Source organism: Coregonus lavaretus (genome assembly GCF_964263955.1).
Source record: "Coregonus lavaretus genome assembly, chromosome: 16".
Classification (NCBI taxonomy): domain Eukaryota; kingdom Metazoa; phylum Chordata; class Actinopteri; order Salmoniformes; family Salmonidae; genus Coregonus; species Coregonus lavaretus.
The window spans coordinates 40,674,041-40,691,929 of record NC_140003.1 but is presented as its reverse complement, the minus strand read 5'-3'; the positions used below and the strand labels follow the sequence as shown (position 1 = coordinate 40,691,929).

The following is a 17,889-nucleotide window of genomic DNA, read 5'->3' as shown; positions in this document are numbered from 1 at the left end:
TACAGCACTTCGAGATATTAGCTGATGTAAGAAGGGCTATATAAAATAAAATTGATTGATTGATTGATTGATGTTATCTCCCTTTCACAGACCACAACCCTCCTCAGGCCAATTCCAAACCCCTTAAACACCAAACCCTAAACGTCCATTGCCCCAACTCAATCTAAACCCTCCCCCAATGTGCCTCGTTTCCTTTTCTGTGTGAGAATAAAATAAATATCATAACGGGACCATTCGCTTTCTGGGTCCGTCTGTGAAAGCATTCATTATGCATTTTCACCGATGCCCCACGGTGACAGTATAACGCAGAACAGCAGTCAGTAATGTTATACATAATTGAATAACATATTGCAGGCCAGCCAACCTTCAGTTCAGTTTACATGGATAAAAGAAACGACATATGTGTATATTCTAACAACCAAAATAGCTGTATGCTGGGTCAAATAAATTCACATAACAAATAAAATGTGGTCTCCACCACTAAGGTATAGAAAAACGTTCTCCATATGATTTCCAGTATCTTTGCTTTAAGCCAAAAGGGGATGGCTTTATACTGACGTAGTCTTAAGGTGACGTTATATCATATCTGCAGCACTGCTTGGGGTAACTGCATTTCACTGGTAGGCTTTGATCAAAGTATAAACAGCGCAAACTGATGAATCTCGTTCTGAAATCTGAGAGATTCGTAGAACGACACAATGAGCTGATACGCGCAGTCGTGAACATGAATATGATTGGCACAATCACAGCAAATGATATTGTTGGCAGAGCCGCACAAAGGCACACCGCGCGACAGTGAGATCATCTCTAGGAACGCAACTTTCAGTTCAACTAAGTAAGCATTTGTCATATTTCGCTATCTTATACAGTACGTCAGATATGTGCATGTAAAAGTAGCAAGCTAGCATAAGCAAGCTTGCTAGCTGGCTAGCTAGAAGAGCCAACACGGAAATCGTATTGGCTACACTAATTTAGCTAACGTTAGCTGCTAAGGATACTACAATTGTTAGCTAGGTGGTTAACTACATTTTCCAACGAATTATATTCATTCCTCTGGAGCTAGCAAGCTATCTATACAGCAATGACGTGCAGCTGAGCAAACGCTGCATATAAATTGGGCAGCCCGTTCCCACCTCCATCTGTTGACATCACCGTCCATTTTTTGTTACTGATAAAATGTGTTTGGGAAAACGCATCTCTGGTGGTGGTGGTAGGTTAGTAGCCAATGCTAGAGTATGTAGCCTACTGCAGGTAGCATGGACTAGCTAGGTAAATGCGTATAATTCTAAGGGCAAATCATTGCGTAGTCTGCCCAGAATAGACATAGTTAGCGGTCCTATGGCTGGCTGTTCCATAGTATGCAACAGGAACAAAAAAACTGCAGGCACCTCATGCACTTTCAGTCATGTGACCAGAACAAGTGGATTACAAATGTTACAACATAGCAGCACACTCGTGATAGAGATATTTTTGCCTGAACAAAGTATTAACTTACTGGCGGGACATTGCTGCAGCAGTGGTAACTGTAAAGTACTTTGTGAGCTATACTGCTGGCTAATAGGTTTGAGTAGTGCACTGAATGTTGGAATACCAAGATATTACCTCAAATGAACCTGGATTCTCCACCCTGAGCTAACATTTGAATGATGTATGACTCTGTAAGTGCTTTCCCTTTCTGTAGATTGATTATAATGACAAGGGATGTCAATGTGAGTGCTTCACAAAACAGGAAATCTGAATTGTAGGATCGGACCCTTTTTTTCAATTGTCGCCTAAAATGACATACCCAAATCTAACTGCCTGTAGCTCAGGACCTGAAGCAAGGATATGCATATTCTTGATATCATTTGAAAGGAAACACTTTGAAGTTTGTGGAAATGTGAAATTAACGTAAGAGAATATAACACATTAGATCTGGTAAAAGATAATACAAACAAACAAACATGCGTTTTCTATTATTTTGTTGTTGCATTGTCTTTGAAATGCAAGTGAAAGGCCAGACAGTGATGTAGGATTCTAGATGTAATTTAGATGTTGTCCACCAGATGGCAGCAGTGTGTGTGCAAAGTTTCAGACTGATCCAGTAAAGAATTACATCACTACACAATATTTTGTATCAAGTCTGCCAGGAGTTTTCCCAAATGTGCCGAATTGGTTTTCAAGTACATAACTATAGAGAACATACAAAAATGCTATGGTAATACAACATTTAAGTTTGCACACTCCCAGGAATGTCATAAATGATGGATCATTAGCTTCCCTACAGAAAATACACTAACCTTCACACATCTAGATGGCCGGGCGGGGTGGGTGTGGAGTCAGAGGTCAAACTGTAGAACCCAGTTCCTACATTTGAATATAAAAATTGATTTTTCAAACAAAACTACACTACAGTTTATCTCTGGGACCCTCAGGATGACAAATCGGAGCAAGATTACTGAATGTAAGTACATTATTTACCTTCAGAGGTGAATGTACCAAACCAGTTGCTGTGATAAAAGTGTTTTGTTGTTGTGCACTATCCGCATGGTATTTTCTAGCTGTAATACCTACTGTAAATTGGACACTGCAGTTAGCTTACATTCTTGTTAATCTTTCTGCCCATATAAGACATGTCTATGTCCCAGAAAGTTGGCTGTTGTTTACAACACCATTCTAGTCACATATCGCATATTGAGCAACAACCGTCCCGTATAAGGGACACCGAACCCGTAGAGGTTAACCTAGGGCTCCATGCTCTATATGTAAATGCAAACACTTTCCCACGGTTGGCTTCTGACTCCTTTATGACTTCTGTACTTCTGTTTCTTTGTGCTAATATCAGGGGGACTGGTAGGGGTGTGACACCGTTGCCATGGTGACATCAGAGCGTGAGACTGGGCCTGAGCATGGGAGGCAGAAAGGGGGTACCGTTTGGAAGAACCTGTCCAAATACACCTCCATCTTCCTTGTGCTGGCCCTGTCAGGAATCATCTTCCTGTTGCGCAACATTCACACTCTTGAGGTGAGGAGGGGAAGGGGGAAAAGGTATGTTTGTTGGAGTTGGTCTAGTAAGGGTTGGGGGGGGGGGATTTACGTTCACTTGGTTGGGAGGGAGGGTTCAGATTGGAGGTAGAGGGGTTCGGACAAAGCATTCTGAAAGATCACCACAACTCTTTCTATTTTTTAAGTGCTGAGGGGTTTCAGTTGGTTTTTTCAGCTGGTCATAGAGCAACTCTAGCTCTAATGTGGAGCAGAGAGAGAGAAAAAAAAAGGTTGTTTTCCTTGTATGAAAACATCCAGTCAAGCTCAGCGTGTCCCTTCCTTTTCACTACCTCCTCTATTGCTTCTTACCTCCTTTTTCGCCTTTGTGATGACTTTGTTGTTCATCATTAGCAATCATATTGAGGACAATGTCAACAAAATGGAACAGCAATAGGCCTATAAGCTGAACAATGAACAACCACCTCAGCAGTGAGATGTGCTTTGATGTTTCTTCCTTTCTCCCACATTTCTTTAATCACCATCCTCCATTACTACCCTCCCTCTTGGTGACCTTTCCTCTTCTCTTCAGCAGAAGCTAAACTGCCAAACAGTGTCGACACTCTACCAGTTCCAGAGCAGCATCCATTCAGCCTTCAACCCAGAGGAACCTCCTCCACTGGATCACAACCGGAGCTACTGTGGCCACCTGGGCCTGGAGCCCTCAGCCGAGGAGGCTCTGGAGGAGCGTTACCTCCTGGAGTCCATCGCCTGGCCAGAGCCTCAGCCTCAGCCTCGGCCGACGCCTAGACCCCTGCGGCAGACCAGCGACCCTGCACACAGCCTGTTTGCAATCCTGCCAGGAGAAGGTGGGAGAGAGTGGCGTGTGGGGGATCAGCTTGAGGCGCTAGTCCATATGCATGACTTCCAGGGGCGTCCCAAGCGTCACGGTGGGGACTTCCTGCTGGCCCGGCTGCATTCCCCAGAGTTGGGGGCGGGTGTTGCAGGACAGGTGCTGGACCACCGGAATGGGCTCTACTCAGCTGTGTTCCCGTTACTATGGGAGGGGTCTGTACGGGTAGAGGTGACACTGGTCCATTCTAGTGAGGCAGTTGCTGTGCTGCGTCGGTTACGAGAGGAACGTCCCGACCGCGTCTTCTTCAAGAGTCTGTTCCGCTCTGGATTCCTGTCTGAGACCACCATGTGTAACCTGTGCCTGCCAACCACCCAGCAGCCGCTGTGCAATTACACAGACCCCCACACAGGTGAACCCTGGTACTGCTACAAGCCCAAGCTGCTGAGCTGTGACACGCGGATCAACCACGCCAAAGGAGGCTACCAAAAACACCTGCTCACCAACAAAGAGTCGCTGCTCTTCCAGAGGTTAGTGAGTGATAGATAAGAGTATGTGTGAAGACTGTATGTTAGGCCTATGTAGTAGTTGTGCCTTTGCTAGTAACATGTACAATTACAAGGTTTGTTTCAGGTGTATGATATTTTTTAGCTGCAACATTTTTACACAAAATAAGTCTCTTTGATTTTTCTCAGCGGTGTAAACATCAAAGTCCGTATTCATGCTTCAGGGTCTGACAGTGTCATTGTGGAGCCTGAGAAGAAAGGTAAGACAGCAAGGGGATGCTACACACATGCTAGTGTGCATCCGTGTGCTTGTTTGTAGGGTGGGAGGTTTAGGATTTGTTGGAAAGTGTAATGAAAAACCAGCATACCAAGTGGGTGCATATAAAAGAGCTGCACCAGAACAGAGCCCTGGGAACCCCTTGTGTGACTATCCAAGCTGACTATTGACAGACAAGTTGTACCCCAGGGCTAAGTTCTGGGACACTGTTGTTTTTGATCTGCATGCTATCACATGGTATGCTTAAGCAATAAGGCCAGAGGGGGTGTGGTATATGGTCAATATACCATGGCTAAGGACTGTTCTTCAGCTTTACATTTACGTCATTTAGCAGAAGCTCTTATCCAGAGAGACTTACAAATTGATGATGCAACACGGAGTGCCTGGATACAGCACTTAGCCATGGTATATTGGCCATATACCACAAACCCCCGAGGTGCCTTATTGCTATTATAAACTGGTTACCAACGTAATTAGAGCAGTAAAAATACATGATTTGTCATACCTGTGGTATACGGTCTGATATACCACAGCTGTCAGCCAATCAGCATTCAGTGCTCGAACCACCCAGTTTATAATCAACGTTTTGTACTGGATTTGTGTGTATGCAGTATTTGTGTGTTTAAAAAAAAAATCAACTTACAGTCCCTTCAGAAAGTATTCACACCCCTTGACTTTTTCCACATATTGTTGTGTTACAGCCTAAATTTAAAATGGATTAAAATGAGATTATTTGTCACTGGCCTACATACAATAATGTCGAAGTGGAATTTTTTGAAATGTCTACAAAAAATAAATAAATCAAAAGCTGAAATGTCTTGAGTCAATAAGTATTCAACCCCTTTGTTATGGAAAGCCTAAATAAGTTCTGGAGTAAAAATTGGCTTAACAACTCGCATAATACGTTACATGGACTCACTCTGTGTGCAATAATAGTGTTTAACATGATTTTTTGAATGACTATCTCATCTTTGTACCCCACACATACAATTATCTTTAACGTCTTCTCAGTCGAGCAGTGTATTTCAAACACAGATTCAACCACAAAGACCAGGAAGGTTTTCCAATTCCTCGCAAAGAGGAGTATCTATTGGTAGATGGGTAAAAAAAAAAAGCAGACATTGAAAATCCCTTTGAGCATGGTGAAGTTATTAATTACACTTTAGAGATGGTGTATCAATACACCCAGTCACTACAAAGAAAGGTGTCCTTCCTAACTCAGTTGCCCTGAGAGGAAGGAAACCACTTGAGGATTTCACAATGAGGCCAATGGTGACTTCAAAACAGTTATAGAGTTAAATGGCTGTGATAGGAGAGAACTGAGGATAACGGAGTGAAAAGAAGGAAGCATGTACAGAATAAAAAATATTCCAAAACATGCATCCAGTTTGAAACAAGGCACTAAAGTAATACTGCAAAAAACATGGCAAAGCAATACACTTTTTGTCCTGAATACAAAGTGTTATGTTTGAGGCAAATCCACTACAACAAATTACTGAGTACCCCTCTTCATATTTTCAAGCATAGTGGTGGCTGCTACATGTTATGGGTATGCTTGGAGAGTTAAAGGATAAAAAAGAAACTGAATGGAGCTAAGCACAGGCAAAATCCTAGAGCTGGTTCAGCCTTCCTAAAGCTGGTTCAGCCTTCTTTCCACCAGACACTGGGAGAGGAATTCACCTTTCAGTAGGACAATAACCTAAAACAAGGCCAAATCTACCCTGGAGTTGCTTACCAAGAAGACAGTGAATGTTCACAAGTGGGCGAGTTATAGTTTTGACTTAAATCTACTTGGAAATCTATGGCAAGACCTGTAAATGGTTGTCTAGCAATGATCAACAACCAATCAAATGTTTTAAAGAATAATCTGCAAATATTGTACAATCCAGGTGTGCAAAGCTCTTATGCAAAGCTCTTAGAGAGCAACCCCTATTACTAGCCTGTTCAAACTCTCTTTCATAACGTCTGAGATCCCCAGAGATTGGAAAGCTGCCGCGGTCATCCCCCTCTTCAAAGGGGGTGACACTCTAGATCCAAACTGTTATAGACCCATATCCATCCTGCCCTGCCTTTCAAACGTTTTTGAAAGCCAAGTTAACAAACAGATCACCGACCATTTCGAATCCCACCGTACCTTCTCTGCTATGCAATCCGGTTTCCGAGCTGGTCATGGGTGCACTTCAGCCACGCTCAAGGTCCTAAACGATATTATAACCGCGATCGATAATAGACAGTACTGTGCAGCCGTTTTCATTGACCTGGCCAAGGCTTTCGACTGTCAACCACCGCATTCTTATTGGCAGACTAAATAGCCTTGGTTTCTCAAATGACTGCCTCGCCTGGTTCACCAACTACTTCTCAGATAGAGTTCAGTGTGTCAAATCGGAGGGCCTGTTGTCTGGACCTATGGCAGTCTCTATGGGGGTTCAATTCTTGGGCCGACTCTTTTCTCTGTGTATATCAATGATGTCGCTCTTGCTGCTGGTGACTCTCAGATCCACCTCTACGCAGACGACACCATTTTGTATACATCTGGCCCTTCATTGGACACTGTGTTAACAAACCTCCAAACGAGCTTCAACACCATACAACACTCCTTCAGTAGCCTCCAAATGCTCTTAAACACTAGTAAAACTAAATGCATGCTCTTCAACCGAACGCTGCTTGCACCCGCCCACCCGACTAGAATCACTACTCTCGACGGGTCTGACCTAGAGTATGTGGACAACTACAAATACCTAGGTGTCTGGTTAGACTGTAAACTCTCCTTCCAGACTCACATTAAGAATCTCCAATCCAAAGTTAAATCTAGAATCGGTTTCCTATTTCGCAACAAAGCCTCCTTCACTCATGCTGCCAAACATGCCCTCGTAAAACTGACTATCCTACCGATCCTTGACTTCGGCGATGTCATTTACAAAATAGCCTCCAACACTCTACTCAGCAAATTGGATGTAGTCTATCACAGTGCCATCCGTTTTGTCTCTAAAGCCCCATACACTACCCACCACTGTGACCTGTACGCTCTTGTTGGCTGGTCCTCACTACATGTTCGTCGTCAAACCCACTGGCTCCAGGCCATCTATAAATCACTGCTAGGCAAATCCCCGCCTTATCTTAGCTCATTGGTCACCATAGCAACACCCACCTGTAGTATGCGCTCCAGCAGGTATATCTCACTGGTCATCCCCAAAGCCAACACCTCCTTTGGCCGCCATTCCTTCCAGTTCTCTGCTGCCAATGACTGGAACAAATTGCAAAAATCTCTGAAGCTGGAGACACTTATCTCCCTCACTAACTTTAAGCATCAGTTGTCAGAGCACCTTACCGATCACTGCACCTGTACACAGCCCATCTGAAATTAGCCCGCCCAACTACCTCATCCCTATATTGTTATTTATTTTGCTCATTTGTACCCCAGTATCTCTATTTGCACATCATCTCTTGCACATCTATCATTCCAGTGTTAATACTAATTGTAATTATTTTGCACTATAGCCTATTTATTGCCTTACCTCCATAACTTGCTACATTTGCACACACTGTATATATATTTTTTTCTGTTGTATTTTTGACTTTGTTTTGTTTATCCCATATGTAACTCTGTGTTGTTGTTTTTATCGAACTGCTTTTCTTTATCTTGGCCAGGTCGCAGTTGTAAATGAGAACTTGTTCTCAACTGGCTTACCTGGTTAAATAAAGGTGAAAAAAAATAAAAAAAATAAAGAGACTTGCCCAGAAAGACTCACAGCTATAATCGCTGCCAAAGGTGATTCTAACATTTATTGACAAAGGGGTGTGAATACTTATGTAAATGATATATTTCTGTATTTAATTTTCAATAAATTTGCAAACACTTCTAAAAACATGTTTTCACTTTGTCGTTATTGGGTATTGTGTGTAAATGGGTGAGAACTCCCCCCATTTACATCCATTTAGAATTCAGGCTGTAACACAACAAAATGTGGGGTATGAATACTTTCTGAAGGCACTGTACTTGTAAGGTGATCATGCTGGCACCTCTTTCAGACAAACCAGAGATGGAGCGCAGCAGTGTGAGAGCGGAGCCTATCAGGGTTACTCCCTCTGGGTACTACTTCCAAGGGTCATGGCGGGCGCTGGGTGGTGTCGCAATGCATCAGTTTAACGACTCCTCTGCCATTACTCAGTGTCTGAAGGGCAAGGTGGTGTACATGTACGGAGACTCCACTGCCAGACAGTGGTTCGAGTACCTCAATGCCTTTGTACCAGGTGAGTGCTGTCTGCTAAAGCTCAATGACATCTCTCACTGTGCACTGTCTCGGGTGCTTTTTAACTCTCTCTTCTGTTTGTCCAACTCCCCATTCAACTCCTTCCCTCTTTATCACAGAGCTGAAGGAGTTCAACCTTCACAGTCCTAGGAATGTGGGGCCCTTCATGGCGGTGGACAGCACCCACAACATCCTGCTGAGGTACCGCTGTCACGGTCCTCCAATCCGTTTCTCTACTGTCATCGCCAGTGAGATGCGCTATGTAGCTAACGAGCTGGACGGCCTGGCGGGGGGCCCAGATACCGTGGTGGTCCTCAGCGTTTGGGCCCATTTCAGCACCTACCCTGTAGAGGTCTACATACGCAGACTACGCCACATTCGACGGGCGGTGGTGCGGCTTCTGGACCGGGCTCCAGGGACCCTGATAGTGGTGCGTTCAGCCAACCTCCAGGCCTTGGACCCGGAGGTGAGCCTGTACAATAGTGACTGGTTCTCAGTGCAGCTGGACGGGGTGCTCAGGGCCATGTTCAGGGGTCTGGATGTCTTTCTGGTGGATGCCTGGGAGATGACCCTTGCTCACCACCTCCCCCATGCCCTTCACCCGCCTCCAGTCATTGTCAAGAACATGATAGACAATATCCTCTCTTATGTATGCCCAGAGAAGAGCTAGCCGAGGAAGGAAAGAGCGGGATGGAAGATGAAAAATGAGCGTGAGATAGGAGTGTGGTTATGTTTACGAGGGTTACTTATAGTGTGATCACAAAGCTCACCTATTTACTGCGAGCATGGCCTGATGTAGCCTAAGCCCTATCTGCTGTGTACCTGCTTCCTGTGTATGGGATTGGCTGTTGTGAAGTGACCTAGTGTTTATATCAACATCACACACTCACAAATAAACCAGGAGAGATGGGAAGATAAACAACGGGGCTGATTGAATCAATCAACTATGAGCACATTACTGATTTTGACCCAACCTGCTGTATTTAAAGTTGAATGGCCAACAGGTTTTCCCCAGTTCAAACGTTGTTTCAAAGGGTTATTAGAAGAAATGTGTGTGAAGTTTTATGCAATAGTTTCTGACATTCAGTGTTTGTTTTATGGGAAACAGCCATGTTATTGAATTGTGACCCACAGATTGTTTTTAAAAAAACGACAGATTTCAACAAATTCTGTTCAGCCCACTTTTGCAAAACCTGAATGGGATATCGGCTGCCATAGAGTGCACTAAGTAAATGTAGGCTACTGCAGTGCAGTAGGGGAGATTGAGAGTGGGAATCGCAGTATAAAAAATGCATTGAAAATGACACGTTTGCCAAATACTGTACTTTAGACTTGCATTAATGCTGTTCTCACTCTAAATATCAAATATGTTTGGTTATACAGAAACAGGAGCACAGTGTCGAAGGTATTTTGACAAAAGTAAATGTGAAAAAAATTATACCAAACAATGTGCTTATGGTTACAAAACTCAATGTGAATCCAGCTCTGTCATGTCAAATAAATCAGTGTGGTTTAGTAGTGGGGCTCTAGGAAATGCCCAAGGCATGTCGCCAAGATTTAACCTACAACCTAAAAGATGAATACTTGTTAACTCTGTACCAAATCGTATGCTTTCCTATGTGTTCCATATCCAAGGATGTTCAAAAACTTAACCCTTGAGGACTTTGTCTGCTGGCTTTTGTCATCCATCAAGAGGTTTACAGGCCTGAATCAGATGCTGATGGAAACGGCAAGGTCATCAACCAGCAGACAGCCTTCCTCCAGGAATGGCTTTATTCTTTTTATCCAGTGTTATTTTTCAGGTACTTCTGCAACAGTTTATATCAAAAATGTGACATTATTTAAATATAGGAATGAACTTTTAACATGTAACTGTTTTTAACTCTTGTTAGGCAGTCTCAAAGTGATGCCATTTTGTAACTAACGATTACAGCAGTATTATTGCCTAGGCCGTGCACCACAGCTGGAACGCTTTAACATGTTACCCTTTGCCAAGCTATGCTATTGCCAAGTGTTACCTCACTTTCTACCAGTTACCATAAGTGTCAACTTGCCACAATTGAAATATATCTCCCATTGAACAATTGCAATAAAGTGATTGGTGATTTATTTATGAAGGAAGATCTAAGGTCTGACTAGCTAGCTAGGGTTAGCTTCTGCAAATTCTGACTAACAAGGGTGATATTATCAGTTTTATTAGCTATGGAAGCACTGATTTACTTATGACCAGTCTTCGTTGAACAAGTTCTTGCATTCCTGCCCCTCCCCCCGCCCCCCACATTAACAAATGTGCTGATATCCAGCTAGTTAGCTAGCTTAAGGTTAGCTAAAGCTTTAGCTAGCTAAGAATTCTCAAATTCTGCCTGGAGTTGAAAATTCTCAGCTAAGCTTTAGATAGCTTTAGCAAGTGATCCATCGGGATTGTTCGATAGTCCGGAAATATAGGCAACTGATCTGTCTACTTGACACATACTGTACTTCTGCCCTTGATATCAAATATTTGATACTTCATACAAGATAGCCAAACTGTCTGTTTTAAGTTCAAGTTAAAAGCATGTGTGCACCTCTTGCTCGTGCACCCTGCGCATGTTACCTGCAGCTGCGTGGTGCTTGCTTGCGTAGCCGTTTGATTCATTGGTTCGAATCCTAACCCCAATCATTATTGCATCATCCATGACAACACAATACAAAATCCAAAGGTACATCTGATGAATTGAAGCGTGCACCTGTCATTCATTCATCATGGGATAAAGTATAGGACTATAGCATGTGTGCTACCATTTTGTTGTGGAAAATAATTAGCTAAATATCAACATTATTGATGCCCTCCTCTCAGTGTTGTCCGAAGCAAAGAGGAACGCTTTCCCAACTCTCTCCATTCTCTCAGAAAATGGTGAGGACCGATTAATAAACTAAATGCTATGTTGGAGTAATAGTGTAAGCAAACAGGGGAGAGAGATGTAACTTTGAATTGTAATCTAATGAATTGCTCATTGATGTCCTCTCTCATTGATAACATTTGGTCATATGTGTCGTCATTTACCGAGCGGCAGATGTCCTTGCTGAAGGTAAAACACATTTTTACGGTCAAAGATCATAACAGAATCCTGTAATCTAGCGGCGAGTTTAGCATGTTAATCTTGTTGGGGCAAAAAAAAATAATTTTAGATGCATGCCAGCAAAGCCACTACACAACACAACACTAAATAATACATTAATTGCACTATAATTGTGACAAACTGTGCCCACAAACTGTTGGGGCCTATATAAAGCTGTCACAATATCAGAGCTTTCTTTTCAGCACCATGGACTCAATCCTTACCACCGCTACACCTGGCTATCATCAGAGCCTTGTCTGACAACAAAACAGTTAATTCAGCCTCATTTACTGCCTTTTTTAAAAACATAGCTGATATGGCTGACTTTCTTAAACAAATGTGGTTTCTGATGACAATTGAGATGTACAAACTATGGCATAAGGGAACGATGAGCGGATGAGGCAATCCGTAATTTCGAGTAAGACATGAATGAGCGAGCTAAAACGGACGTAGTCAATATAACTATATGTTCAGCACTTTTGAAATGTACAGCGACCAGAATTCAGAACATGGGCCGTTCTTACAGTGTTCTCTCTGTACACCAAGTCAGAACCATAGGATAAATAAAGGGGGCATATAAGCAGACAATGAAAGCTCTTACAATATTCGATGTTGACATTTCTCTAAAATAGGCTGTAGGCTACATGTGCACCACCAAGTCAGAACAGTATGCGAAAAATTAAGAGGGGTAAATTATTAGGGTGAGGCACATGGGCTACTAACAGCTTACTACACTACATACACTTAGTATTACTTTCGTAGATACAGTATACATATCTCCCTGGCATATTACATCATTTATGTATCAGCATACAATACATTTTTGGACTCACCTTGTTGTGCTGTGCTCACTTGAACAGCCTTGTGGGCAAATTTTGTCATGAAACTTTGTGATCAAAGTCTGGCATTCTCTGAATTTATGGTGCTTTCAAGACAACTGGGAAGTCGAAAAAAAACAAGGTTGAATCATGACGTCGGTGATCTTCAGGTCGGGGCTTTAGAAAGAGGCCTGAGTTCCCGACTTGGAATTCCGAATTGGATGACCGTTCAAAACGTATTTTCCCAGTCGGAGCTCTTTTTTTTCAGAGTTCCCAGTTGTCTTGAACTCAATGAAGTCTGAGATTTCCCAGTTCCGAGTTTCCATTTGGTTTGAACGCGACAGAAGTCATGCTGTATTGACAGCATGGCCAATGTATTCAAACTTTTCTGGCCCATGGTGTTGTGTGTGAATGTTTATCCTTTTAAGCTTGGAAAAGAGACCCTTAAACCCAGACTTGGACCACACACCCTCTCCACCGAATAGCAGGCAGGGGAAGCAAAATAGTGATTGCTTTGCAACGCTTGCAGTTAGCCACTAATTCCTTCCAAAACACTCATTGTTGAATTTGAAATTTCCAACTTATTGTGTAATGTTGATGGCCGATGAGCACCGATACGTTTTAACTATCATTTATCTTCATATGACAAGGATTGAAAAATATTTGCCAGTAGATTGTCGACGTGATTCATGATGATGACTGCTTGTCTAGCTTGCTAGCTAAGATTTTGAAAGTATGATGTTGACATGATCAGTCCAATCAAAGCTACGGTAGATATAACGTGATTTGACATAATTTTATCTGTGGCAAATGACCTTGAGCCTTCTTGGATGGGCACTTCTAATGTAAATCTATGGCAGCACCTAAGGGGGCTTGAACTTTGTAGCTCTCCCTGTAGATTTTGCAGTGACGTAGTGTCCCCATGATTGACAGAACACTGAGCCAATCACGGCGCAACTAGAGAAGATTAGTAACCCCTACGCTCTGTATTTTCCGCTGGCTGCCCTTCCACCACAGAAAGCACTGAGCTAGGCTGAAACACCTGCATTTTGGAGCTGCCTTACTCAAGAAAGCAAAAAAGAGACCATGTTATTTAAAAATAAATAAAAAATAATAATAATTGGGGTAGAGACCATGTTTGTATGTGGCTTTATTAACTCAATAACATGTTTTTTACATTGCAACGTTTTTTTTTTATATAGCTAAACAGGTGGGGCTCTCACCTGCCCTGGATGACGGGTCACCACTGCTGTAATCACCTAATGAGTGTGTCAATAGGTTCTAACACTTCTTGCAATAATATAAATGTTAATGTATGATGAAGAGTGGATACTAGACTTTCAATTCATGTTTTCAAAGTATACAAATCAGAAAAGGTGTGTGTGTGTAGCGGACCTGAGTCTGTGCTTGCTCATGATCACGTGATCTGCGACTTCAAAATCAGTGTCGGCCCATCTAACTGCTGTCAAAGAGACTGGCCCACTCCCACAGCCTAAAGCAGGTCACACCTACTGTACGCTGTTTGGCCCCACCTCAAGTGTTCTCCTAACTCCCTGCTCTCCTCTGTGTGTGTGTGTGGCTTACATGTCTTTCTGTCGAGCAAAACATTTTGGGGAAGTTACTGCGCAGCGCACAGACCCCACTCTCACACTCAACCTCGTCAATATATGTCGAGTTTCCTTAAAAGCCTATTTGGCAGGGAAACTGTGAAGCCAGCTCTATAGCCTATTGCCTGTTTGTGTTTGAGTCTTTTATTAAAGAATGTGAAACAATGTTGTGTGTGTTTGCTGTGTAGTGTATTAAGATTATGACTTTGCTAATGTTTTAAGTGGAACCTGAGAGGATGTTTATTTAGTTTCAAAGGGAGTTTTAGGGTGACGCCCCAGATGGGACAGGGAGTGTGTGTTGTAGACAGGGGATTGGACAGTAGAGGGAGCCACCCATATTTTGGGAAAATTATAAGTACTGGGTTTAAACAAAGAAGAGCAGAGCGGCCATTGCAATTTGGAAAACACTGCTCTCCGGGTGATCATGACATCTGTAAACTTATGCTGAAATCTTGTGATATGAATAAAACTTATGATCAAGGCTCAGTCTAAGCGGACTCCTTTGTTACAGCATAATTAGCAACATTGACTCGACACTACAGCTGCTTTTCATTAAGTCACGCAGAGCTGTTCTTTATATTCCACTGCTATGGCAAAGATCCCTCTACTGCAAGCAACAGAAGGATCTGGAGTCACTGGTTGAGAAGTACACCAGGACTCAACGGCTGGAGTCTTACCAGAAGAGCTTTGCCTACACTTTTAAGTTGCAGTTGTGAATTTCTTGAACTCTATTTCTTGAATTGCATTGTTGGTTAAGCGCTTGTAAGTAGGCATTTCACGGTAAGGTCTACGCCTGTTGTATTCGGCGCATGTGACAAATACGATTTAATTTGAATAATCCTAAATCAATCTGAGAAAAAGTAGCATACTTGGACACTTCTTCGTGAAACATCAATTTCAACCCTTTCAATGACTCTAAAGTCACCTGTTTTGACCTCACATTTTTAGGGAAAAAATAACAAATACCTGTTTTTGTCATGATTTAACTGGATTTGAACCCAAATGCAGATAACTACACCGAGCCAGAGAAGGTTTAACAGGTTTATTTACAAAGTTCAATTTGTCCAGGTTTCCAATAATAGGGGAAGAGCAAGTCCAGGTTTACAGGGAGGGTAACAGATCCAGGTTCAGAGCAGGAGTGGTACCGTAACGTCCTAGTGTCCGTGGTGAGTCCAAAAGGGAGGTCCGGTAGTGGAAAGCAGGATGGTGGTGGCAGGAGTGAAGCAGAGGCAGGAGTCAGGTTCCAATAATCTGTGGCACAGGAGAAAAGTGACTAGAACAGGCCAAAAACACAAAGGGCGAAAACAAGCAGGTTGAGTCAACAGCGAAACTAACATGGTCGTCTTGACTATGATCTGACGATGAGTGGCAAGTTTGACCGGGTCTTAAAGGCTGAGGTGATTATGGTGAATGAGCTGCAGCTGGAACCCTGACTCCCGCACACCAGACTTCACTCCTGCAATCAAGGACAGACAGAGGGGAGGGGGAGAGCAGAGAGAGAGCTACCTAGCAGCAGTAGGCCTAACAGTTTTGCATGTTATTTTGGCATTAATACGTATCACATACCAGTGTTTCAGCCTAGCTCAGTGCTTTCTGTGGTGGTGGGGCAGCCAGCGGAAAATACGGAGCATAGGTGTTGGTAATGTTCTCTAGTTGCACCATGATTAGCTCAGTGTTCTGTCACTCGTGGGGACAGTACGTCACTGCCAAGTCTAAGAGTGGACCTCGAAAATTCACATCCATCCAAGAAGGCTCAAGGTCATTGGCCACAGATAGAATGATGTCAAATCACGTTATATCTAAAGTAATCCTTCTACCCCACCTTACCCCACCCCCAAAAAATTAAATAAAAGGTTTTATTGTAAAGTGGTTCTCCCACTGGCTATCATAAGGTGAATGCACCAATTTGTAAGTCGCTCTGGATAAGAGCGTCTGCTAAATGACGAAAATGTAAATGTAATGGTTTTTGCGACTGCACTTGAAAAAAGTTCTTGACATTTTCCGTATTGACTGACTTTTATGTCTTAAAGCACATGTGTCAAACTCATTCCACGGAGGGCCTAGTGGCTGCGGGTTTTCACTCCTCCCTTGTCCTTGATTGATGAATTAAGGTCACTAATTAGTAAGGAACTCCCCACACCTGGTTGTCTAGGGCTTAATTGAAAGGAAAAACCAAAAACCTGCAGACACTAGGCCCTCCATGGAATGAGTTTGACACCCCTGTCTTAAAGTAATGATGGACTGTCATTTCTCTTTGCTTATTTGAGCTGTTCTTGACATAATATGGACTTGGTATTTTACCAAATAGGGCTATCTTCTGTATACCCCCCCCCCTACATTGTCACAACACAACTGATTGGCTCAAACACAATAAGAAGGAAATAAATTCCAGGCACACCTGTTAATTGAAATGCATTCCAGGTGACTACCTCATGAAGCTGGTTGAGAGAATGCCAAGGGTGTGCAAAGCTGCCATCAAGGCAAAGGGTGGCTATTTGAAGAATCTCAAATATAAATATATTTTGATTTGTTTAACATAAAGAAAAACCCTTGAATGAGTAGGTGTGTCCAAACTTTTGACTGGTACTCTATGTCATATATCCAGTGTGTTAAAGTAGGGGGACTATCTGATTTTCAGAATAATGTTATGCATTTCTTTGCCGCTAGCACAGACAGATCAATATATATTTTTACTAGTCCCAAACAGACACAAGCTAGGCATGAGAGGGATAGACATCTGTAAACATTCTGAAATTGTGTTGATTACTGATTCCCAAAACATTGAAATAAGATTGCATGTCCAAAACGTGATAATAAGTACCCTTTTGCCTCTTACAGCACCAACAAAGGAAATATATTTTTGCATTCATTTTGTGAAGTTTTCTGGTGTATAGTAAACTCTGTGAATGGTTTTAATCTGAGATTGTGTATGAGGTTGTAGGAACATTGGTGTGCTTTCAAACATATATATAAGACCATTCTTCTCTGCATATTTCAACCTGTACATCTTCCCATTTCAATCTAGTAACATCTGTGTCTACTGGCATATGATCTAACCACAATTTATAAACCTTAGAAATTACACTTGACAGTTTTTTCACTATTATCAGTAAGAAATCAAGTTTAGATGATTTGGGTTCCCCAAGAGAACCCTGTTTCAATTTAACCATATGTCAGACTTGAAAAATAGATGGAATACAGAATTTCTCTCGTACCATCCTGAAAGAGGTGGTACATTTCCTTTATACCCTTGTTGTGCCAGGATTTAAATGTATCATCATGGTCCTCTGTAGCTCAGCTGGGAGAGCACGGCGCTTGTAACGCCAAGGTAGTGGGTTCGATCCCCGGGACCACCCATACACAAAAATGTATGCACGCATGACTGTAAGTCGCTTTGGATAAAAGCGTCTGCTAAATGGCATATTATTATTATTATCATTAAAACAGGATGAAAAGCAGGAATTTCTCCATATGGGAGCAAAAGGGGAGAGAGATGCATTGTAACCCAGTCATTTATTA

The 17,889-nt window shown here is 42.5% G+C and overlaps 1 protein-coding gene and 1 long non-coding RNA gene across 3 annotated transcripts; one reads left to right on the top strand and one right to left on the bottom strand.

Moving 5' to 3' along the window:
* Positions 1-560: 560 nt before the first annotated feature.
* Positions 561-11,028, top strand: LOC311144028 (NXPE family member 3-like). Of its 2 annotated transcripts, XM_084179958.1 has the most exons (7): positions 561-835; positions 2,395-2,443; positions 2,825-3,004; positions 3,557-4,344; positions 4,510-4,580; positions 8,627-8,848; positions 8,967-11,028. In XM_084179958.1, exons 3-7 carry the CDS (start codon positions 2,855-2,857, stop codon positions 9,515-9,517), a joined length of 1,782 nt encoding a protein of 593 aa, XP_084036084.1. In that variant the 5' UTR covers positions 561-835; positions 2,395-2,443; positions 2,825-2,854; the 3' UTR covers positions 9,518-11,028. The 2 variants fall into 2 exon arrangements, with proteins under 2 accessions (XP_084036084.1, XP_084036083.1); XM_084179957.1 differs by lacking the exon at positions 2,395-2,443 and having other exon boundaries at positions 562-835.
* A 4,370-nt stretch (positions 11,029-15,398) lies between these two features.
* LOC311144034 lies at positions 15,399-15,788 on the bottom strand. The gene is made up of 2 exons (XR_014614464.1): positions 15,706-15,788; positions 15,399-15,621 (listed from the first exon to the last, which is right to left on the bottom strand). It is a non-coding gene; the product is annotated as an uncharacterized lncRNA (long non-coding RNA).
* Between the last annotated feature and the right edge of the window lie 2,101 nt (positions 15,789-17,889).